We start from the raw sequence: 24,084 nt of genomic DNA, 5'->3' as shown, positions 1-24,084 counted from the left end.
GAATTTAAACCACACAGACTGTAATCTAATATTAAGCTCTAAAAATAAAATAAAAACCTTTAACCTATCACCAGATAATGTTTTGTATTGTAAGCAGCTCTAGGATGTTAATGATTATCCTCATGCTGGCCTTATATCTTATCTCATCTGTTTCATTTGCCATTAGGTTTTCATGACAGCAGCAGCACAGAGGCAATGTCCACTTGCCAGCACAACTGACCAGAGTTGTTTCTACCCCATTATGGATGTTTATTTCTTGATACACTCCAGATAAATCACCAAAATGGCTGTTTCACAGGCTTCCAAACTCCTGTGGGTTATAGGTGCAGCTTTTGTGATTTTACCACGCATCAACGAGGGATTGTTGTCTGACTACAAAATCTGTGGAGATTCTGGGTGTGAAAGTAAGTCAAAAAGCTCCTGATTTAATTCTAATTTTAATGTCACGCTGTGCACTTTTTAAATTTAATTTCAAGTCAGTGATCACGATGATCTTCAACACATCTTTTCTAATACACATGTGTTTGTGTGTGTGTGTGTAGGAATGCTGAGTAGAGTACAGGCAACAAAGGACTACCATGGTAAGGACTGTCGTTTCCTGAGCTTCAGAAAAGGAGATACCATCTTTGTTTACCACAAACTGACTGGAAAGAGAGACGACCTCTGGGCAGGCAGCGTATGTCTCAAATCTGTGTCTGTCTCATTTTCTGTGTAAAAAAAAAAAAAAAAAAAGGACAGAAGAAAAACTTATGCTGTCCCTAACAGCCCCTCATCAAAGGTTCTAAGTTAAAGAGATTAGTATTGGTTATAATACAGATAGTTTAGTTTGCACTGATCGGCTGTAATCATGTGTTTTTGATGTCGGTTGCTTTTGTAAGACTGAGAAACACAATTGCTATTTTGAGCTCCTTGTGAGTAAATTTATACAACAATATAATTATGTAGTACAATGGACAGACACAAAGACATAGCATTTAGTTACCAGTTAAAATAGAAGTGATTCATTTGAAGTTATAAACCACTCGCACACAGTCAATTCTGAAACTTGTTGATTTGAGAAATCCTCTGAAATTATATCTGACTGGTTCTTAGGTGAGGTTAAATCTGATTCATTGTGAGTTCACAGTAGTTTCTGTAAGGTGTAGGCTTACACAGTAAAATGTTTGAACCAAATATGGGTGTGAAAAAAACCCTATGTTTAGGACCCTAAATTATAGTTGAAATACTGCTACGTGTTGTCTTAGTTAACAGTTGTCACAAACACATTTTGGCCCATTTCACAGTGTGTGTGTTGATAACTGTCTGATAATGACAGCATAGTGGAATTGAGTGAGCAAACTTGAGTTCAAATCAAGCTTTAGTGCAGAAGACATAAATGTAAATGTCTTTGCATGTCACATAAAACTGACCTTGTAAAAGAAGAAAACCATCAAATAATTGGATTTTTTTTAAATGCTTCACTATGTTTGTCTCTCATCTCCTCTCCCTCTGATTCTCGTTTATGTTCTTTCTTCTTTATTTAATCCATAAATCTGTTTGTAATATGGAATTTTGATTACTGCACTGTTTTCTATTTGTTTCAGATTGACAAACAGTTTGGCCATTTCCCGATGGATGCAGTGCGAGAGGAACAGGTTTATGCAACTGCGGAGAAAGTAGTGAAAACACAGGTAATTTCAGCAACTGTTCAGTTTAGAGGCTCTGACCTCAACGCACACTGATCAGCCACAACATTTAAACCAATGAAAGGCCAATCCACAGAGGCTACACCCCACAGCGCACAAGTTTCACCCACAGTCCAACAAGTCGGAGCTGTTTTTGTAGCACCAGGAAACCTTCATACTATTAGGCAGGTGGTTTCAGTGTTGTCACTGATCATAAAAAGCATGTGAGGTGACTGTAATTACTGTAATATTTTTAAATTTATTGCTTCTGCATTTGTTGCTTGCCCCATTGTTTAAGAGTACTCCTTCTCTCCTTTTCTTCAGGAATCAGATTTCTTCTGCATTGATGAGATAGGCTATTCCATTGACTCTGCTCATCTGGAGAATGATGATGAAGATGATAGTGATCAGAAAGTCCAAATCCAGGAGTCAGACACCACCCAAAACAGCCTGAACACTGATGGCGCAATCACTGAAAGTCCTTTGACACCTGCAGATTCCTCTGCAGAACCTCCAGTTTCAGCTCAGGAAACAGAAGAAGATACAAACCAAAATAGTGATGATGCAGCAGCTGGGCCTCATGAGGAAGCACAAGAGACTCCTGCGACTCCGAACGAACAAGGTGGGTCTCCCTCTTCTTCCTGGATCGGTTCCTCAGTGACAGGATGGTTAGGTCTGGCTGATGAGGAGCCACCTGGCAATTTGGCGGAAGGAGAGAAGGAAGATGAAACGAAAGAGATCCAGGCAGACGATTCGCTTGCTTCTTCAATGACAGGATGGCTGGGGTTTGGAAGACAAGGAAAAACTGACAAAGCCAAAGAAAGTGTAAAAAATGGCGACGAAACCACTGATTCACTCACTGCTACCATGACTGGGTGGCTCGGCTTTGGAGATAAGAAAAAAACAGAGCAAGAAGAACAAAAAGAAGTGAATGAAGAAAAAGAAGAACCAGTGGAGAAATTCAGGAGTAGGAGGATGTCTTTGGATCTTGAAGGTAGCCAGCTGCATGTAGAAGAGAAAGAAGAGACGGGGACGTTGGGTTGGTTGGGTAATGGACTGTCAAACACACTGGGGTTTGGCCCGACCAGTCAGGACTCAGAACATGAGGCAGTAAGTGGAGGAGGAAGTGAGGATGAGAAGGAGCAGCCGGCATCTAATTATTGGATGGATATGGGGATCGGAGGCATTTTAGGCTTCAGGAAAGATAATGATGAAAGTACAGTAAGTAGCTTTAAGGAGACAGAAGAGGATCCAACCTCACAACAACCAGCAGGATCACTGAGTGAGGAAACTCATCAGTCACAGTCTGCTCTGACAGATGAGGGGAAGACTGAGACTAGCAATGAATCACAGGTGGAAAAACCTCCAAAAGACCTAAATGCTCCATCCACAGAAGCAGTGACTGCTGACAGTAATGATAATGATGTAGATTCTTTAGACAGTAACAAAAGCAGTGTTCTGCAGATAGAGTCTGAATCTATAGATGATCACAAAGATCTGTCTTCTCGTACCAAGTCTGAGGAAAAATCCCACATTGTGAGTGAAATGTCCTCTATGATCAACAGCTTTTTCCAGATCGGTGACAAAGAGGATAAAGAAGATGCTTTAGAAGATGGCAGTAAAGAGAAAGACAAAACAGATGAGGAGATATCTGCAGAATTGGAGGCTGAAAATCATGAGACGCCTAAATCAATGGGAAATGAGGGTAAGGATATTAACAGGGAGCCAGAAGAGGAAGAATTTAAAACACAGTCTGACAGTAATTTGGGCCCTGACCATAGTTCCGTGGATTTAAAGCCAAACTCCATGGAAGAATCTGCAGATAAGGTCGAGGAAGATGAAAGCAGGAAAACAGACGGTGTTCAGGAGGAAGGCGATAAAAACATTCATCAGGCAGAAGAATCCACAGCTGTGTCTGGTATGATTGGCAGGAGTGGTGACAACCATGAAGGAGGGAGCAGTAATGAAGAGACAGATTTACCTCACAGAGAAACTTTCTTAGCTCAGACTGAGGAATCAGCAGAAGAAAGTCAAGTCAGTGGTGAGCTATTCTTGTCATCAGCTGATGAGAGAAATGAACCAATCCCAGTTGTGGATAAAGGTTTTACTCTGCAGAGACCTGAAACAAATTATGCCAGCTCAGATACACTAGCTATGACTGACAACAATGCAGAAACACGTCACAGTGAGTTTGGACATGAGGAAGAAACACAACCTGTTAAGGACAGCTCTGAGGAATTGGAATCCTCCCATTCTTCTAATAGAAGCACTGAAAGTTTGGATGAAAATGCCTCTGAGGAGGACAGAGAAACAATCTCCTCTGGTGGAAGCACAGCAAACACAGATCAGGCCTCTGTGTCTCCACAGATGGACCACAGGGTCACACAAAGGGATGGTGATACAGACGAAATAAAGGAAACTGTTGAAGAAACTGTGAATGACAATGCAAACAACCTCCAGCAGGCTCAAACTGAGAAAGAGACATCAGGCGCCAAGGAAGACGGTCTGAAGGAAAGCGACCAAAATCCAACTGTAGGCTCTGAAACAGAAGCTGGAGAAGTGGAGCAGTCAAAGGATGGGTGTGAACAGGAGATGACAGATGGTGAGAAAAATGAGAAAATAGAGGATTTAAAGGAGGTGGAGGAGGCAACGGAAGAAGAAAAGCAGGAGGGAAAACATGATGAGCTGGAGAAGGTAAAGGAGGAGAAAGATCTGGAAGAAATGGAGATACAAGAAAAGGACAAACAGGAGGAGAACAATGAACTAAAGGAAGAGATTGAAGAGAAAGAGGTCGAGGATTCAAAGGAGGAAGAACAGCTTCAGCAAACAGAGGAGGTAAAGGGAGAGAGCAAGCAGGAGGACGAAGAGGAGGTAAAGTTAGAGGAACAGCAAGAACAAGTGGGGGACTTAACTGAAGAGCATACACTAAAGATATTAAAAGAGGAGAATGAGATGAAGGAAGAGGAGAAGCAGGAGGAAGTGAAGGATGAACAGAAGGATGAGGCAGAGGAGGGAAAGGAAGAGGAGAAGCAAGCGGGAGTAAAAGTAGAGGAGCAACAGGAGATAAATGAAAACGGGAAACACGAGGACAAGGAATTAAAGGTTGATGAGGAGGAAAAGAAGGAAGAAAGCTCAAAGGACGACAAAAAACAGGAGGATGTGGCAGAGGCAAATGGAGCAGAGAAAGAGGAGGAGACAACGGCGGTAAAAGAAGAGAGAAATCTGGAGGAGGTGGAGGAGCAAGAGGAGGTGGATAAACAGCAGAAGACAGAAGAGTTGCTAGAGAAAGAAAATGAGGCCAGAGAGGAGGAGTTAGAGAAAGAGGAGAAACAGGAGGAGTTACAGGAATTTGAGGAGGAAAAGGAGACAAAGGAAAGCGAAGGAAAACAGGTACAGCTGTCTCATTTGGAGGAACACGTGGAAAATATTCAGGATAACATCAACAGATCAGAGCCAGAAAGCGATGAGAAAGAGACCGAAGATGTGAAAGACCTTGGATCATCATTTACTGAAACTGCTGCAAAGACTGAAAACCCAGAGGTGGAGGTAAAGAATGAAAAGACTGAAGAGAAGGAGGATGAAGAGAAGCGTCAGGAGAGGCATACAGAGGAAGACGACCTGAAATGCTCAAGTGATCTTTGCACTCAACCAAATGAGGAGGAGCCTGTGGTAGAAAGAGATGGAGTTGGCTCTGAGGGAGAAAGTCCACAGAATGGTGACTCTGATATACAAATGAGGAATAATCACAGAAATACAATTAGTAGTGAATCCTGGAGTGAAGGAGGATTGGAACCTTCAGCTCCCCATAATGACTCTGCTCAAAGTCAGGATGTGTCACCTGAACAAACGGCCTTATCTGGGCCTGAGGATCCTCCTGGGTCTTCACTTCCACCTGATGATCTCAGTAGAGGGACAGCAGAGAGTAAGACTGGAGGAGCCTTTGGTCTTTTCAAAAATCCATTTGGATTTTTTAGCCAAACACCCCCGACTGAAAGCCAGGAGTCCACAGAATCAGCTCAGAGTTTCAATGCCGATACAGGTGAGACATCACAGCCACAGGCCTCTCTGACTCCTGAACAAGAACCAGATTCTACATCTGATTTGAGAAAGAATCAAGAGGTCCACACAAACTCTCCAATCAACACATCCACAGAGAAGCCACCGTCTTCCTCTCCTGAAATCCATCCCCATACTGCAGCTCCAAAAACAGAAGCACTCTTTCAAAAAAAATCATCTCTAAACTTTACAAGAACCTTCTTGAAGACATGAGTGTGGATGAGATGGTTATTTTGCAGGAACTTTTTGGGCGACACAAGCTGCAGTTTTTGGATTACATTTTGGTCAGCTCAGAAGGTGTGACTGAGGATCCTGATCATGACGAATCTATTCTGTCGGATATAGAAAGACTTCTGCATCATCACAGGGAGACGCTATCTCCTAGCGTGAAGCTCGCTGATGCTCCACCGGAAGACTCAGAACAAATCAGAACACTCAGCGCACTTCAGAAGCTGGAAATGCTGTTGGCAAGAGTGAGAAAGATTGTCAACACAGGACAATCAGATCATCAAGGTATTTTTGTCCACTTTGCCTCAACCATCTTGGCAGATATGTTGATATTTTGATCTAATTCAATGTTCCAATCAAAGTGTGCTTTTGGATTGCATTTGTATCAGTCAGAATGAATTTGTTTCCCTGTCAAACGCAGCTGTGGCCAGCTGTGTTGAGACGTCCTGTTCATCTCACAACAAAGCTAAGGAAGTGAACACTGAGACAGAGTCAAGGAAGACAGGGGATTCTTTGGTGACCCAGGATAACTCCATCCACAGAGATGGGCAGATGGCACTGGAAAAGGACAATAGCCAAGTGGGTGGTGACAAAAGACAAGAGGGGGAAACTATGGGTGAAGGAAATAAAGAAGATGAAGTCTCTCCTCCTCACATGCAACCAGGATCACCACAGCCACTGGAAGGTATGGATGACCCAAGTACCCGTTAATCAAGAAGGACTTTACAGCTGATTAAAACATATAAAGCAATAAGATATGAGAGGGAGTACTGCTCCACTTGCTGCATTCTCATTCCTGCAGCACACAACCTCGGATGGCCTGGCCAGAGAAATATTCTTTTTTTTACACTAGAATCACACATTAAACAAAGACAAAAGTTTTCAGTACAATCAGTATCAGTATCATTATGAGAACAGATGGAAAGTTTACATTTTAAACACTGTCATTTGTTTTGCTCTAACTCCCCAGTAATGAAGCAGATTCTGGACTTTGTTCTGCAGATGGCTGAAGACGCCATCATTTATGCTGATGCAGTGAAGGAGCTCCTCATATGGCTTGCTGTGCAGGTAAGAGTTACCAGCAGATTTTCAATGCAAGGAAGTTGAATGTAGATGTCATTTGTTTGGCAGAAACAGTGATGCAGCAGACCATTTTTATAGGTGGCGCACAGAAACTGATCTCTGATATTATTATATTTGGTTGTTTTATGTGCATGGGAAATTGCTGAAGAACAACGTTTTTGCTCTCTTGTTTTTATCATTGGCTTGTGCAGACTTGACCAGTCATTAAAAATAATCTTTTTATAGTAAATGGTCCACACCTGTGTTGTAGCTTTTAGCCTTATCTAGCAATAGCACATTACAACATTTATACATTTAAACACCATGCAAGGTGCTCGCCTATTTTTCAGAGCAACTCTGGGTTCAGTGTCTTGTTCAAGAACAATCTGGCATGTGGGGTAACTGGGGATCAAACCACCAACCTCTAACAGGCCTAATCAGTTCTGAGTGGGATCAAGGTTCAGGGTTCCTTTATTAATCCCTGTGGGTAGATTTGTTTTGCAGAAACAAATGATAGCATTTGGCATTCCATAACAAAACACACACTGAACCTGACAGGCAGCTACTTGATCGAGTGACAAGACAAAACAAAAAAGTTCTCAGTTTTCCACTAGTCACCGATATAACAGCAAGGAAGTAAAAAGATGTGATAAATAAATAAGATCAAGATAAATAAAAATAAACACACTATAAAAAAACCTTAGGGAAATAAAAGCAATCCTTGGGATAAAAAACAGGATAAGAACATACAATGTGAAAGTCACAAAGATAAATAGATCTAAGAAATATGATAAATAAAATAAAATAAAATAAAGTGCAAATGTCACTACTACTTACTGAGCTTAATGACGACGACAGGAACAAAGCTGTTTTTATAATGCTTTGTTCTTAACTTCGGGACTAAAAACCCCTGTCCAGAGGGAAGAAGCTGAAATTCACCCTGTAGAGGATGGGAGTCATTATTAAGAATTATAAATCCATCCTCTGTACCTGTTTAGTGGACAGGGAGGCTGTAACTCACCAATCAGGTGACTAGACCATCTCACTATTTGGTTCAGTGAGTTTTCTCTGTAACAGAGGTCTGACTGAACCATGCCACCAAGCAGAAAGATAAAACAGATTTAATAAAAGAAAACAGAGTCAAGATTGTTCGGTCGATGTGGAAATGTAGGGATTTTCTGAGGCAGTGCAGGCGCTAATGGACCTTTTAGCAGACAGATTTATGGTCCCAAGGTATTTATATGATTGTTCTATTTTCTGACCTTTAGTTAAAGTGACTCCGTGCCTGTCTTTTTGTTTTCTAAAATCAGTAACCATATCTTTAGTTTTTGAGATGTTCAGTTGGAGGTAAGGCTCCTCACATCACTGTACAAACTCATCAGTAACTGGGCCATGACTGGTTTCAACCTCTTTAAGATGGGCCTGTTTTCATATCTGCTCTGACACATGTTTGTATAGAGGATGAATAATAAAGGTGACAGCACACACCCCTGTGGAGGAGAACCCTGGGTATGATAGAACCCCATTTGTCCTCACTCTTTGTGACCTGTCAGTTTAAAAGTCTAAAATCCAGCCCACCAGATTTTTGCTGATTTCAAACTGTTCTAAAAGCCTTTTGGTTAAAATGTGGGGCTGGATTGTGTTAAAAACAGAGGAGAAATGGGTAAATAATAGTCCCTTTACTCGCCACATTTTTGAAGATCATGTTTAGTAGAGTCAGTGGAGTGTCCTCCACTCCTCTGCTGGGTCTGTATCCAGCTTGTGTTCAGTCTCCTTCAGGATCACATTCCTAACAAGATTTTTAAATACTTTCATCACGACTGAAGTGACAGCAACAGGCCTGAAGTCATTCAAAGCTTTTGGACGACTGGATTTAGGGACAGGTACCACGACAGCATTTTTCCAGACAGAAGGCACATGCTATGTTTTCAAAGACCTGTTAAAAATAACCTGAAATACAAAACTGAGTTCTTTAGTACATGATTTAATAAGGCGACCACTAATATTGTCAGGACTACGGCTTTTGTTCACCTTCACGGTACGAAACGCCTTTCTGACTTAGCTGAGTTCAGTGTTACAGTTCTGAGTGTCCTTCAGTTCCAGTTTCAGTTCCCAAATGTCCTTGCTAAAATCAGAAGAATTAAAACAGAATCCCTGGTCACTGACATCCAGCTGGGCTATATGTCTTGTCTTTCTTTAAATTTTGTTATCTCGGAAACTTTCCTAAACAAATTTAAACATGTTCTGTCAGGTACCATCAGATTCAGAGCTACTTTTGGCCTCATTTTTGTACATGGCACTTTGAGGTTCCTCCAGGTGCACAATAGACCAAAGTTGTTTAAGCGTCTACATAATATGGTGAGTGGTTCTTTAAGACATTACAGCTGTCTCTCCCTCTGGCATTCAGCTCTGCCTGCGTCTCAGCTGTCAAAGCTGGCTGGACTCTGTCAACATCCCTCACATTTGGGTCTATCACAGTCTGAGCCAGTTGGCAATCAACACAGCTATACAGTCGAAGTGCTTTACATGTTTTGAGGGGGGAAGTGAGGTTCTAGTTTCAGATGGACGAAAATGAGGCCAGGTCGGTGAGTATAACATTTAGAAACACGAGGCGAACATGAGCTGCCAGACTGACTAGTCTTCACCTGTGTCCTACTTCGACTGGCTGTTATTAGCTTGTGCTCGCAACTGATAGCTGGACACACACAGCTCAGGAAAACCTGTTGAGCATTTATGTGTTAAATTTGAGACAGTTAAATTAATTAGTGTAGAGGTTATCGAAAGCAATAATTAGAATACAGTATTCTCTTCGCTGACACCTGTTTCTCTGTCACTTTGAAAAAGCTCCGACGTGTCTGTGTGGCATCTTACAATTGGTGACGTTACGATTAAACCAATTGTACCGGTGGGGGTGTAATATCATTTCTGTGAAATTATAAGTCCACAAAATAATCTATATATGTTGCATTTAGCCTTATACATTTCTGCAATAACATATTCTAAATTGTCTGGACCAATTTTAAGCATAGACTTGCTACAAGAACTTCACAAAGAGAATTACAATATTCTTACCCCTCCCTACGACGTGCAGTCAGACGTGGTGTGCTCTTGAGCGTCGGTGTTGTGAATAGGATGTGAAATCGCCGCTAACCCAGTTGACGGCTTTAGTTTCTTTTCGGTATAAATAAGAAATATATAACTAAAATATAGGGCAAATGAAATAACTCAGAGATGGCGGAACACCCGGCGAGTGACCAGATGGCCAGCAAAGCGGTGGACTTTCAGGCGACGGCCGAAGCTTACTACAGTATCGCCGTGGAGAAAGTGAAGGATGTACGTTATGTGGCAGGTTTCGTTAGCATTTCCCAATTAGCCGCCAGAGCAGAAATAATGTAACGGGCTGTCATGTAGTCAGAACACGGCAGTATTTTCTGTATTATATTCATTTTTGACTACATGCGTGTTCTGTCATAGCTGCTGGCTAGCTGTCAGCACTGCTTTGACTATTTTGCCGCATTTTCAGATGTGTGTATGATTGTACACACAGTTAGCCGGTAAATAGTTAGCTAGCTAATTGTCAACAACATTAGTCTCTTATTAGTTGCTCTTCAGCCTTATTGCTGTTTCTAGTTTGCTGCTAAAAATGGCAGGTGTCACTTAATTCTCCCTTTAGTAGATAAAGAATTCACCAGCATGTTTGTCCTGCAATTTCCTTCCCATAACAGCAGTGTATTAAGCTGTCAGGAGTAACTATTTTCTTAATTAAGTATTCTTACAAACATTCTTTCCTGTTTTCAGCTGTCAAATGTAAAAACATTCCAAATACAGGAAAATAAAACGAGAAAAAAGATTCTTTTTATACAAAATATATACTCCTAGCCACTAAAATTATATATGCTCTTCTGTGTGAAGATAAGCTGAATGAAACCAGTTCTAATGCTCAAAGCATTCACAATCACATACATTTAACTGTTCATTATAGCGATGCTTTTTCCTCATGTGCTGATTAGACTTTCAGGGTAGTCATGCAGTGCTAGGACTCTAAAATTGTCTCCTCAATGGAAGTTTTTCTGTCTTTTCATTCAGGTTGTGTCATCGCTGCCTGATGACATAAGACCCGGGCCAGACCTGTACGGTGTGCCATGGGAGCCGGTCATCATCACCGGTCTGGTGGGGCTGGTGACGATGCTGCTGTTCACCTGTAGATGTTATAGCTCTGTGAGTGTTCAGCCTTCTATATTCACAGACACAAGACTTTACAATGTATTCACAAAATGTATTGGTGCAAAAACAGACACAAAGAGGTCACACATGTTCCTTTGGCATTTTTCAAACCATCTGTCTTTTCAATCACTCTAATTCATGGTTGTTCTTATTTCCTCAGATCAAAAGCAGAATGTATCGAAGTAAGTTATCACTACATATTCAAGGTCAAAGGTCAAAAGGTTCTTTATTGTCATATCATTCCACATTTTCACATGAAACAATACGAAATTGGACCCTGGTCCCAGTTTCAGCCATCAAAACAATATGAAAACACTTTCATAAAGACAATGTAGGTATAAAGAGACACACTATATATACAAACCTACAACATAAATATATGTGCAGTGACCCAACAGTTTGTGCAATATTTAGTAGGTAAATAAAGAGCCTAGTGCAGTAGTGTGGTGTGTGTATGAATGTGTGTGCCTGTTTGCGTGTGAGCATGTGTGTGTGCGTGTGTATGCTTGTGTGTGTATGTGGGGATGTGTGCATGCATGTGTATTTGCGGGGAGAGGTGGTGATGATGATATGGAAACAGAGTCTACAGAGACCTGTTCAACAGCCTGACCGCTTCGGGGAAGAAGCTGTTTCTCAGTCTTGTGGTTGTGGTCCGGATGCTGCGGTTGAAGTGTTTGTGTGCAGGGTGGGTGAAGTCCTTCAGGATGGAGGTGGCCCTCCTCCTGCATCTGTTTGTGTTAATGTTTGTGTAAATATTTTAGAATAGAATATCTGTAAGCCTTGATTCTTGTTTTTCAGGGAAAGAGCGGTGGATGGCTGAACAGGTTGTGCAGCTGCTGGATGAGAAATGTAAAGTCCTTGAGACTCTCAGTCAGTGTCAGCAAGAGGTAGGAGCTTGTGTTCATGCTGACTGACTTCTGACTACAGAGAGAGTCTGTCTCACACACAACACTAGGTCATTAAGTTGAGGTCACATTCATTTAATACGTTGTCATAAAAGCATCTGAATTACGTAGAAGAAGCAGTCTTATGTACATTGTTTGAAGTGAGATCAAAAAGCAGAGGCGTTGTCCTTACGAAGAAATTGCAGAAAATAATGAGCATCACTTACGATCCTGATTATATGCATTAGTCATGGCTATCATGAAAACTCTGACATTTACTGCTTGGTGATGTGTCGTTTACAGTATGATGACCTGGAGAGTTCACTGAGGGACAGTGGTGTCTTGGCCCAGTCTCAAAAGACAGAACAACTGGAGGTAAAGCAGAAAGAAACAAGAATGAAATAGGGATTACAAAATATGTCATTTTGAAAACCTTATGCTGTTTATTTTAAGAACTTCCTTAATGTCTGATGTCTGAAGGACGTCACTAATAGATGAAACTCACTCAGTGTGGAGTTGTGCACAGATTCAGATCTTAGGATTAGTGTCTAATTCCAATGGACATTCCTTATCAAAACAGCTCCAAAAGGTAAATGATTGTTTTTTCTTTTTAAGGATTTATGAAACTGTTAAAATCTTTCAAACTACCTCGCTTGTGTTTAGGTCTGTTTTTTGTGTTATCAGTTTGCAAAGCGACATGCTTAACTCACATTTCATATGCTGAAAATGGAACTTAGTTACACTGAAATAGCCTCAAATTCCAACATGCTATCTCATTGCACTCACAGTCAATGGTTTCTCACAAAAGATGTAACACAAATTTGTCATCTGTTTATCCCGGAATGTTTAAAATGGATTTCTAAAAGCAAATAAAACCTTTAAATTATATTTTGTGTATGTAGGCATCTTCACTTTCACAGCTACGATCTGAGTTGGTAAAATTTGTTACAGTATGCCGACATATCACATAAAATATAATAATCAAATTTTCCTATAAAATGAAGAACTGAAATGCAAAAAGTGTAGATTACTACAGAAGAGAGAAGTCCATATTGCAGCAAAAGGAAAGTTTTTCGTTCTGTTTATTCCTCACCCTTCTTTCTCCCAGTTATGCTCTAATTTGAAGGAGTCTCTTGATCACATCTTGTTGTCATGTGAATTCCAGGCTAAAGCACAACAGCTGGAACATACTAAAAAGCAGCTGGACGCTGATCTGGAAGAACTAAAGGATCAACTGGACCAGCAGAGACAACACAGTACAGAGCAAGAAAAGAGGGTAGGAATACAAAATAATAATAATAATACATTTTATTTGGCAGCGCCTTTCACAACACCCAAGGTCACTTTACAGAGGATAAAACACAGTAAAATAAATAAAACAAAACAATCAGACAAAAGTAACACAGCAGTTAAAAGAAACAATGAATATGCAGATTTAAATAGATGAGTTTTGAGTCTTGACTTGAACTGGGGTAAAGAAACAATGTTGCGGATGTCTGGTGGGAGAGAATTCCAGAGTTGGGGAGCAGAGCAGCTGAAAGCTCTGCTCCCTATGGTGCTGAGGCGGGCAGAAGGTACAGAGAGGTGAAGTACAACCTGATGTAAAAACACTGGGAGCTGACTATTGTGGTGTCATACTGAAGGAATTTTTGGTTCTCCCTCCAGATAGCAGTGCTTGAGGAGAACATGAAAACATTTGAAGAGGAAACCAAAGACCTCCAGTCACAGGAAGAGCAGGTGCAGTCCTTCACTACCTGACCTGTCCCCTTTGTACCTTCACATTACTGTCCTCTTTCTTTTGCTGCTGCTTCTTTTACTCCTTTGCTCTGTCCTTCTGGGCTTCATTAAACAGTTTTTATTCTTGTCTTTCTCAAGGCACAAACCACTCTTAAAGTGTACAGTATGAACAGCGAGAGACTACAGAGGAACCTGGAAACAGCAGGAGAAGAGAACACAGTGCTGCAGGAGAGCAACGCTCAGGTGGGATGCTACACACATGAAAATACAATTACTGTTAATGGTGGAAAGGGGAGCAGTTTTAAAATAAAATAAAGGGTTCAAGACATTGCCAAGCCATTTTTTTCTGTTCAGTTGTTCCAGTTGCACTGTGCCAAGTACCTGCACAGAATTGTTGTCCTATCTTGGTCCATGCCTTCTCTGTATGTCCCTGTATTCCTTCCATCATCATTTCATTTCTCTGCTCGTCTCTTTTTCTTTACAGTTAAGGCAAGAGCTGGAGGGGTGGACAGAACGAGTGAGTGAGTTGGAGGCAGAGATGAAGAGATGTGAGGTGGCCCACAGTGGGATGCTGCAGGATGTAGCCAACAAGGACGAACGCATAACGGTAAAATGGGTTCTGACAGTAAATAAGAATCTATTGTAGGTAGATATTATACAAATACATATCTGGTCTTTAACACAGGTTTTATTTTTAGAATTACTACAGAGGAGGACTGTAAATCAATATGAAAAATTTTATACATATATGTATATTGTAAATATTTGAATGCTTCCAGTCTTTGACGGATCGTCTTCTGAGGATGAAAGGTTGGGATTCAGATCTGGAGGAAGAACAAAATGAGGAAGCAGGAGAGAAGCAGGCAACCAATGGGAAAGCAGGAAAAGCGGAGAAGAATGGAAAACTGGACAAATCAGACAAACAGGGCCATCTCCAGAAAGTCCAGAAGCTCATTTATGCTGCTAAGGTATGTGAACAAAATCAGCACAAGCACTGGCAGTAGTATTTGATATTCTTATTTGTGTAGTGATGGTACAGAAGAATGCATTATATGAGATAACTTAAAAATGAAATACGGTTTGGAAGTTTACAGCAGTGTTCCCTCCAACGTTTTCTGTATTTGTGTGTAGCTGAATGCGGACCTCAAATCAGTAGATGAAGATAAAGACAGAGTATTTGCTAAACTGAATGATGAAGTCAAAGCTAAAGAAGACTTGCAAGGTAAGTTATAAACTGTATGCTAATGTAGGTTTCATTAAGATATCTGTGCAGAACAATTCAGTCAGTCAAAGCGCAGCTTCATTATTAACGGTTTCCAGAATCATAGGGCATTTAACAACTGTTAGTGTGTAGAGACTAGACATACAGTATCACTGATAATGTTTGTTGCTTCACTGTGTTTTGTTTTTCTCTCAAGAGGGCATTAAGGAGCTGGAGAATGAGAAGTTATCTCTGCAGTCTGACACTGAGCACTACTCTGATCAGGTAGCAGACGTCGACTATGTATTAATGCAATCTTATTATTTTGGTCCTTTTTCCCCCTTTGGATTAATTCCTCTTACTGGTGTGTTTAGGTCCAACGATTACAACAGAAACTCCAGATTATGACAGAAATGTATCAGGAGAATGAGCTTAAGCTGCACAGGTATCGACACATAGATAAACACACATGTATGAATAAGTCCAGCTAAAACTGTTTACTGATTTTAAATGTTTATGAGGGTAGTAATGGACATGTGTGCTCATAGACTGCTGACAGTGGAAGAGAAGGAGCGTCTGCAGAAAGAGGAGAAGTTAAATAAAGCAGACAAAAATATTGCAATGGCTATGGAAGAACTAAACAACTACAGGTAGCTGCTTTCTCAGCTTATTAAAAAACACATTACCAGCATATGTCATCGAAGGCATTTGTGAACTTCTCCTTCATACAGTCTCACTTCTGCTTTGTTTCAGGCAACGAGCTGAAGAGATGGAAGAAGAGCTGGAGAAAACCAAACAGTCTTATCAGACTCAGATTTCAGCACATGAGAAGAAGGCTCACAATAACTGGGTTAGTAAAATTCCACCACAGACTTATCCTGAACAAAAATCCTGAGGTTATTGGTCATGTTGTACATCTTAATGCTTGCCATGGTCGTGGTTTGACCACTGCTGAAACTGAAACGTTTGTTTGTGTGTATTTAAACACACTGAGCTTGACTGTATCTGTGTCTTTGTACATATGTTGTGTTACTGATGTTTCCAGCTGGCAGCCCGAGCAGCAGACAGAGAGCTGGCAGACATCAGAAGAGAGAACGGCCTTCTCAGACAGAAGTAAGCATAAGGTCAAGGTTTTCAATGAGTGAGGGAAGTTAACTACAACACTGTATTCTGTTCAGCTTCTGTAGTAGTTCACTCACCTTCATGGTGTACTAATGTTTAGCACACAAAGACTGCTTTATTAATAGTCAGGACCAAAAATGTGTGTCATACTTCAGCTTTAGGTGTGTTTGTTTACAGACTGACGGATACGCAGTTCAAACTCGACGCCCTTGACAAAGATCCGTTTGCCTTGAACAGCTTAGCTAGACCACTGCCTTTCCGAGGTACACACACACACACACACACACACACACACACGTCTGGTTCTTATATCCCCGTGGGGACTTACCATTGACTCCCATTCATACCTAACCCTTACCCTAACCCTAACCTTAACCAACACCAAAACAATGCCTAATCCTAAAGAAACTTTTTTGCACTTTTACTTTTTTCAGTAACAACAACATGGCCAAGAAAAGACTGTTTCCCCCCGTGGGGACCTCATTTTAGGTCCCCACCATGAGACGAGTCCCCACGTATATAGCAATAGTCAGGTTGAAGTCCCCACCGGTATAGATAAACAAGTACACACACACACACACACACACACACACACACACACACACACAGACGTCTAATATATGTTTAAGCAAATGTGAATTTATCTGTAAATATACCTTAAATTATTATCAGATCTTTTTTTTTCCAGATTGTCAGACAATTATAAACAAACACAATCTATTTTAAACCAATATGAGACCAATCGTTCTGTTCTCACGTATGTTAAATATTGGCTCTGCAGCTTGTGAGAAATATTTGAGCTCTGAAGCTAACGGCATTAACAAAAGTTAGGAGATGGCAAACTTGTATGAATGAGACAAGACTCACAGTGTGTGTTGGAGCTAATTTAATCTATTAAAAACACTTAAACATTTTGAGTTTGCAATTCACACAAAGCATCTACTGATGTAAAGCATGCATTACAAAATAAAAGCTTTCCAAAGACTTGCCATAAAGCTGGAAAGTGTTACTAAGTTAGACACAATTAGACAGACTTTGCATACAGTCTAGTAGTGTGCCTACGCTGCCTAGAGGTAAGAGACAAGCTAAGATGACTCCAGAAGAGCAATCAATCCAGTCACTGGAGCTCTTTGTTCATAAATCAAGCACAGATAAATTGTGGAACGGCAGTTTATCTTTGGGATGGACATTGAGCAACCTGCTGCTCCACAAACAAAAAAAACATTACTTTGCTAAAAAGCACTTTTACTCTCCCTTAAACACTGTAAAATGTTTTGTTTGATGAAGGTCCTGCACTTCTCTGATCTGCAGCTACCAGAATTGCCTGTTTGAGGTTATTGCTGTCCATGGAGGTAGTTGTTAAATCCAAGGGTTCATTACTTTTCTACCAGCACTCTGAATGTTTATTGCATATGTTTAATAAATCAGTTAGAATTGTGTGTGTCTAAACTTGGAACTTAGTAAAAGATCTGGTCAGATTTTACAACAAATTAATGAGGAAAACCAGATCCGGGTTCAGATAAAGGGTTCAACCTCTTGTTCTTGCCACGGTGGTTGAAATTGAGGAGGACTACAGATTTCTTTGCCTTTGTCTTACCCAAAACCTTCCTAAATTCCAGCTGAAAGGTCACCGTACGGTCCTTCTCCTCTGGGTCGACCTGCATCTGAAACCAGACCTTTCCTCTCTCCTCCTACATTGATGGACGGACCACCTGCTCGGCTGTCTCCTAGAGGTATATACTGTAAACACAAAATCCACAGTTAGCTGCAGCTGGACTCCATTCCAGTTACAAAATGTTGATCTTATTCTACAGACAGTACAGTTTCACACTGAGCCTCATTGAAGCATGCTGACCAGCTGATAGCAGCATGACAAACTGTAGATGCTGAATGGTTGTAGCATGGTCTGTGTGTTGGCATGCAATCAGCAGCCTGGAATGTACAGGGGAAAAACTGAGTTAGAGATTTCTCAGTTCACTCTGATTTATATGTTTTCATACTTTTTCTTCCCCACTCTCCTCCAATCACACTCCTGATTGTCTTCACTGTCTTGTATTGTGTCTTTTGGCTGTTGGTTCTGCTTCTCCTCCTCTCTTTCTCTTTCTCTGTAATTCTGTCCCTGTCTGTCACATCATCACCTTCAATCATCTTTTCTCTCCTCTTTGTTCCGGTGCTCCTTCTATTCCCACTGCTCCTTTCCTCCTCAGTGTCTCTTGGTCCAGGGGAGCCCCCAGGTGGCCAAGTGGAGATGGAGCGTGCTGCAGGTCCTCATTCAGACAGCGGCTCGATTTCTCCTACATGGGAGAGAGATCGCAGGGGACCCCCACCAGGTCCCCCAGGGCCTCTAGGACCACCAGGTGTGTATATATGTGAGGACAAATCCGTGCTTTCCATGTCCACTATGGCCTGCAAGAGTACGCCTCACGTAAATTTCATCGTCTGCCCAAGTTCACATTGGTCCGCTTGGGAGTCTCCATGCAGCCGGAAATGTGTGACTCCATGAACTGGCGCACTTCATAATTCATCACTTTGAAGCAGTGGCTGCTGGACGTTGGAGGTGATTTGATGGGGAATTCTGAATTCTCTAGAAATCCTGCGCTATGTCTGCTCCCTGTGCTCAGCTTAACTCAGGAATAACCACTGAGTACAGTCAACTCTGTAGCTAGCTGGGCTATGTTGTAAAAAGGTGCAAAGTCACTGTCAGCCTTCCAGAACATCCACAGGAGCCCTTAGTGTTTTCTGTAGGTGATATGTGGAGCAATGAGACTGTCTGCAGCAGACAGACGTGTACCTATTGTAGTATGAATGGAACCGAGTGTCCGTCTGCTTGCCGTTTATAAAGTACATGCACCATTTAGAAGAAAAAAAAGAAGACAGACCATCAGAATATTATGATAATTTCCCACCCGGCTGGACCAGTCCCCACCTGACTCTGAAGATATCAAGAGTTATTCATCAAACTGATGTTTCCTTAGTTTGATGCAAACATAGCAGGTGAGTCTTCAAAGGTTTGGTTCCTTAAAGGTTATTTTAACAGCATTTCCATTGCTCATTGTACAATTTAAGTAACAGTCTCTAAGAAGCTTCTAGTTTATTTAAGGTGATCTAAATTTTATTAAAGAGAACTGTATGGTGACGACACTAGCACAGACTTGTGACTTGCAAGGATGAAGACCAAACAGTTGTACTGAAGATTCCTACACTTGCATATCAAAGTAAGAATCATCGTTCAGACTGCTGCACAGAGCTTTTTTTTTTTTTTTTTTTTTCCCAAAATCAGTCTTGGGGAACGTTTTTGCATGTGGCGAGCTGTTATTGCTCGGTGTGCATGTGCACCTTGAGTAATGTTCAGGAACCCAAAAGAAGAAGTGACAGAAGCTGTGACTGAAAGCAGTGAGTGCTCACATATAACATTAACTATGATGCATCGTACCACGCCTCAAAGAGCTACATGGAGCGCAGTCATCCCTTCAGATATTAGTTACACCTGAGTTTGGCAGGTCAGAAGTTGAAGTCAAAGTGTGCATGTGAATGCTAAATGCATGTTGACAGTGCATGTGTTTTTTCAATGCATTTTGACAATGGAAACTACAGTTGTCTGTGAAGCCCTGTGAGACAAAAATCACATTGAAAAGGAAAGTCTACCTGAAAACACTATTTGTTCAGCTAATGTTTGTGTTTAGGTTTACAGGTAAAAAACAACATTTGGTTTTCCTTCTATTTCTTTTTTCTTTCACCCTATATCAGAAACTCCCACTTTACTCTGTGCCTGCAAGTTTAGAGATTTGTTCAACTCACTTACATTTATAGAATATTTTTGTGCTTTCTCACTTCCCCAGGCTACATGTTTCCAGAACCAGGAGGCCCCATGTACAGGAGACCTCCACCTCCTCCAGGTGCTCTGGGCATTATGCCTCCTCCTGGTTCTCTCCCCCCTGGCCCTCTCCATCCTCGGGGTCTCCCCCCAGGAGCCCGTCAGCCTCTGGACATGGCAGGTGAGTCGCTGTAGTTTTCCTGTCTTTTGTTCCTTTGGAGTGTTAAGAAGTGAACTTGTAGATACAGTAGGTTTACATCCTCGACCTACGGCATTTCGTGGTTACGGCGCCATGTCCTATAAATTTATTAAGAAAGTCTTGTTCTGTCATTCTGACGTACGGCGTTTGCGATGTTAAAACAAATTTTGTGCGGGAAGTAGTTGGCGTGCGGAGCGGATGAATACGTTGTCACGCGCTGCTATACGAGGAAGACAGCTTTGTTTACATCTGCCGGTTGTACGCCACATATGTCACAGTAGAACAGAATTCCAGCGTAAATCGAGGACCCCCTGTATTAAAATGGAAAAGCAGAATACAACTGTTCTGAGTGTTTAGACCTGTTGGAACGAATTCTACATGCTCATGTTCCCTTCATTCACTCACTAAATGTTTGTCGATGCAGATGGCTCATACAGAGAAAACAGCCTTGGACCTGCTGAACTAGAGCATAGAGAGGTAAGGAGTGTTTGTGTGACTGTTTTATGAGTGGATCTGTGGTCCAGCCTCTGTAAAATGTTTTTCTGTCTGTCTTCAGTCTGGTCCTGGTGATCGGAGGAGTCCCCCTGAAGCAGGTCCGAGGATAGGAGGTCCACCCCCTCCTGGACCCCCACTGGGTCCTATGGATGGTCCTTTTCCTCGAAGAGTCCCTTATGGACCCCCACCCCCACCTGTTTTCTACCCCCCTAGGGGACCGGGGGGGCCTCCTATGATGCCCAGTAAGAAGTCACAGCCATTTTTGCAGTTTCTAGCATCTTATCTCCAGATGTCATCAGTGGAGCTTAACTCTTTATTTCCTGCTCTCTCCCTCCAGTGTGGGCGCCTCCTCCTCCAGGAATGATGTTACCTCCTCATTTCCCACCCGGCGGACCTCCACCTCCTCCTGCTCCTCACCCTCACATGCATTCCTACGGCCCCCCCATGCGACCCCCTCCTCCAGACGGTCTCCCACCTTCTTCCATGGGCCCTCCCCTTCCTCGGCAGTCCCTCCCCTCCCCACCACACAGCCAGTCACCTGAGGAGAACACACCTTCGCCTGAAAACGCCATTTGAGCCTCACAAAGTTTCTGCTTCAGTGGTGAAATGATGTATTTTTGGTTAAAATTTAACCCGACACTAGATGGATGCTAGGGCAGGTTGTTGCTTTCCCTTATTTTCCGTAACATCTATTTATTCACCAACAGGATATAGTCCATGAATAGTGTTAGCGGAAGGGAAAAAATCAGCATTCATCAGAATGTTTTTTTTTTTTTTGCTGTAAGTCTGCTTCAGCTTTTTCTCCTCCAGTTTCATCCTTTCTGCTCTCTTTCTCCTGCCTTCTTTCTGCTTGTTATTTCCCCTCTCTGCCATCCACATCCAGCTACATCCCCTGTGAAATCATGGCGACAACAATTAGGCTCCAGTGCTGCTGTTCTTTTCACATGCAGCCTGAAATGTGTGTCTGGAAACGTAGCCACATAAACCAAACACAGTTGTTAGATCGTCAATTCCAGAAAGGTTTTTATTGGGACTTAGTTTGAATAATATCCAAACGTTCATAATGGAGCTGCATCAATCAACATTTCACACCCAGTGACAGAGAAATTTAAATGATCGCAGACCACAAAAATACGTCTTTCAAGCTTGAAGCAGTACATGTTGTTGTACCAAGACTCATGTCATTGTCACAAAAAATGAAAAAATGTAGCCATTTAGCAGCTATTGTTATTGACCTGGATTTGACTGTACCCCAATCCGATCACTTTACATTTTCTTTTGTCCATGACTGAACTGAACTTTAAATAATCCTCAGACGTCCAAGAGACTGTTTTCCTAAAATATAAATGCACAGCTGAATTTCACTGACTTCCCTGTGGGATTTGGATGGCTTTGCCTTCATCAACAAAGCTATGATTGAAAAAAAAAACAGCACGCAAACAGTGCTTTTGATTGTGTTACAGTGACTTACAAATGACCGAGGCTTGAAAAAGTGGCTTTTAATAGCTGCTTGTGTTTCACTGAAGAAAGCTGTGACTCATTCCGACAGTCACAGAGTGGTGAATTAAGCAGCCTGACTGGAAATGAGGCTGCTTTCAGAGCCGCAGAGATGACACCCATGTGAATTTTGTAAAAAAGAAAAAAAGATTATCGACAAATGAATAAAGATTCTAAAATTGTCAATGTCTCCATATCATTTCTAATGTAATAATGTCGTCGTGCATAAAGCTGTAACATCAAACTCATCAGAGGCCACCACAGGTAGCAGAGCATTTAATTAGAGAGTGCATAAGACACAATGAAAATGTTTTAAATATGATACACCTGTAACTAAATATTCCAAATATACTTTCAGTTATTGTAACCTTGATTGTACAGCACAGTTCATAAGTAATGACCTTTACCTGACTAAACTCTCTAATGGGTCATTTGAAACATGCAAAATATTTATTTAAAGGTGCAAAGAATGTTTTGGAAAAAAAAATTGTATACAGTTTAAGGAACATGACTTGTACACATTATATCATTTTGTTTATTTTACAACCATGTTTTATAATGAGTACATTTTCAGCAACACCGATAGCACTTCACTTACAGAAAGTAGTTCCAGGATGCTGGTGTTGTGGAAGCTGTGCTACTGCCCTTACTGGATGGGACGGTAAATCAACATACTGTCCAATGTTCATCTCATGAAAACATGAGAATCAAGCTCTTGTTCAATCAGCTGAGCTGGTCTTTTAATGTTCAGGTTATTTCCAGGCATTATAGGGCAAACTATGATTTCAGGTTTTTCAGCACTGTTCAGTGATTGGCCAGCGTAGATTCACAGGCAGATATCTAGCTTGTGCCTTTGTTTTAGTGTTTTGAGTTTTTTGGTCATTTTTTGACTTTATTTGACAGGTTAGTGAAGAGGCAGACAGGAAAGTAGGGAGAAGAATGGGTGGGTAGACCTGCAGCAGTAGGCAGGGTGTTCTTCTCCTCGTACGCCTTGTTCTTCCCGTCTCAGACATATCTCTGATCCATAGAACCAAAGAGGTCTAGTTCTGTCTCACTGGTCCACAGAACCATCTCCCAGAACTTCTGCGGCTTTGATAGGTTGGTTTTAGAATCCTGGAGATGATTTTTCTTGTGGTGCAGCTTCAGAAGTGGTGTCCATCTGGGGGATCTGGCATTAAGCCCTTCAGCATGGAGTGTGCGGCGTACTGTGTCCACAGAAACATCAGTTCCTCTTTCAGCCAGATCTTCCTGCAGATCCTTGGCAATAAGCTGAGGGTTCTTGTCCATCTGTCTTCGCAGGACTCTTGATCTGCTTGCCGACAGCTTGTTTTTTCCATCACGACCGTGCAGTGTAGCCACAGTACTGGTGGCTTTGAACTTAATGATGCTTCCAACAGTGTCTCTAGGAACATTCAAGAGCTTGGAGATCTTCTTGTACCCATTTCCATTTTTGTGCAAAGCAACTATCTCCTCTCTAAACTTCAGGGACATCTCTCTGGTCTGAACCATGCTGCTGCTAGAGGCATATGGGGAGTATTGACCCAAAGTGTCCACATTTTATAGACATGAGTATTACTCAATGTTTAGCATGTCACTGTCGAATTTCATTGAATTCAGGGGGTTGGATAATTTTCCAACCTGCTTTGTGTAAAAAAAAGTTGAAATTTTGGATGGATTATGAATTAAATATTGATTTTTGCTTTGGTATTATATTTCAGTAAATTGTTCACATTGGATATGATTTAGTCGCCTGCAGCTGTAATGTTGCTCATTTTGTCAGAATATCAAAAATGTGAGCGGGGTTGAATCACTTTGCATGCAACTGTATCTGATACCCTGATACCTGTTTTAGTGTTTAATTAGAATGCAGGTAACTGAGGTAGAGCACATTCTCTGAAAGA

At 41.5% G+C, this 24,084-nt stretch overlaps 2 protein-coding genes across 3 annotated transcripts; both read left to right on the top strand.

Annotated features, from left to right (window-relative positions):
- The first annotated feature begins 252 nt into the window (after positions 1-252).
- ctage5 (CTAGE family, member 5) lies at positions 253-22,369 on the top strand. Of its 2 annotated transcripts, XM_022201661.2 has the most exons (27): positions 255-404; positions 543-676; positions 1,584-1,670; positions 1,989-2,286; positions 6,919-7,016; positions 11,097-11,228; positions 11,395-11,416; positions 12,033-12,121; positions 12,422-12,493; positions 13,284-13,394; positions 13,784-13,855; positions 13,994-14,098; positions 14,340-14,462; positions 14,635-14,823; positions 14,987-15,077; positions 15,274-15,341; positions 15,431-15,501; positions 15,605-15,706; positions 15,810-15,906; positions 16,102-16,169; positions 16,356-16,441; positions 17,798-17,911; positions 18,386-18,535; positions 20,018-20,173; positions 20,616-20,668; positions 20,748-20,928; positions 21,024-22,369. In XM_022201661.2, exons 1-27 carry the CDS (start codon positions 284-286, stop codon positions 21,260-21,262), a joined length of 3,129 nt encoding a protein of 1,042 aa, XP_022057353.2. In that variant the 5' UTR covers positions 255-283; the 3' UTR covers positions 21,263-22,369. The 2 variants fall into 2 exon arrangements, with proteins under 2 accessions (XP_051813932.1, XP_022057353.2); XM_051957972.1 differs by lacking the exon at positions 18,386-18,535 and having other exon boundaries at positions 253-404.
- LOC127536749 (myb-like protein X) lies at positions 2,293-6,069 on the top strand. Its single transcript, XM_051957968.1, has one exon. It carries the CDS (start codon positions 2,433-2,435, stop codon positions 5,931-5,933), a length of 3,501 nt encoding a protein of 1,166 aa, XP_051813928.1. The 5' UTR covers positions 2,293-2,432; the 3' UTR covers positions 5,934-6,069.
- Positions 22,370-24,084: the final 1,715 nt, after the last annotated feature.

The sequence above is a fragment of the Acanthochromis polyacanthus genome, chromosome 1 (genome assembly GCF_021347895.1).
Source record: "Acanthochromis polyacanthus isolate Apoly-LR-REF ecotype Palm Island chromosome 1, KAUST_Apoly_ChrSc, whole genome shotgun sequence".
In the NCBI taxonomy this organism is placed as follows: domain Eukaryota; kingdom Metazoa; phylum Chordata; class Actinopteri; family Pomacentridae; genus Acanthochromis; species Acanthochromis polyacanthus.
This window is presented reverse-complemented; position numbering and strand designations above follow the sequence as displayed.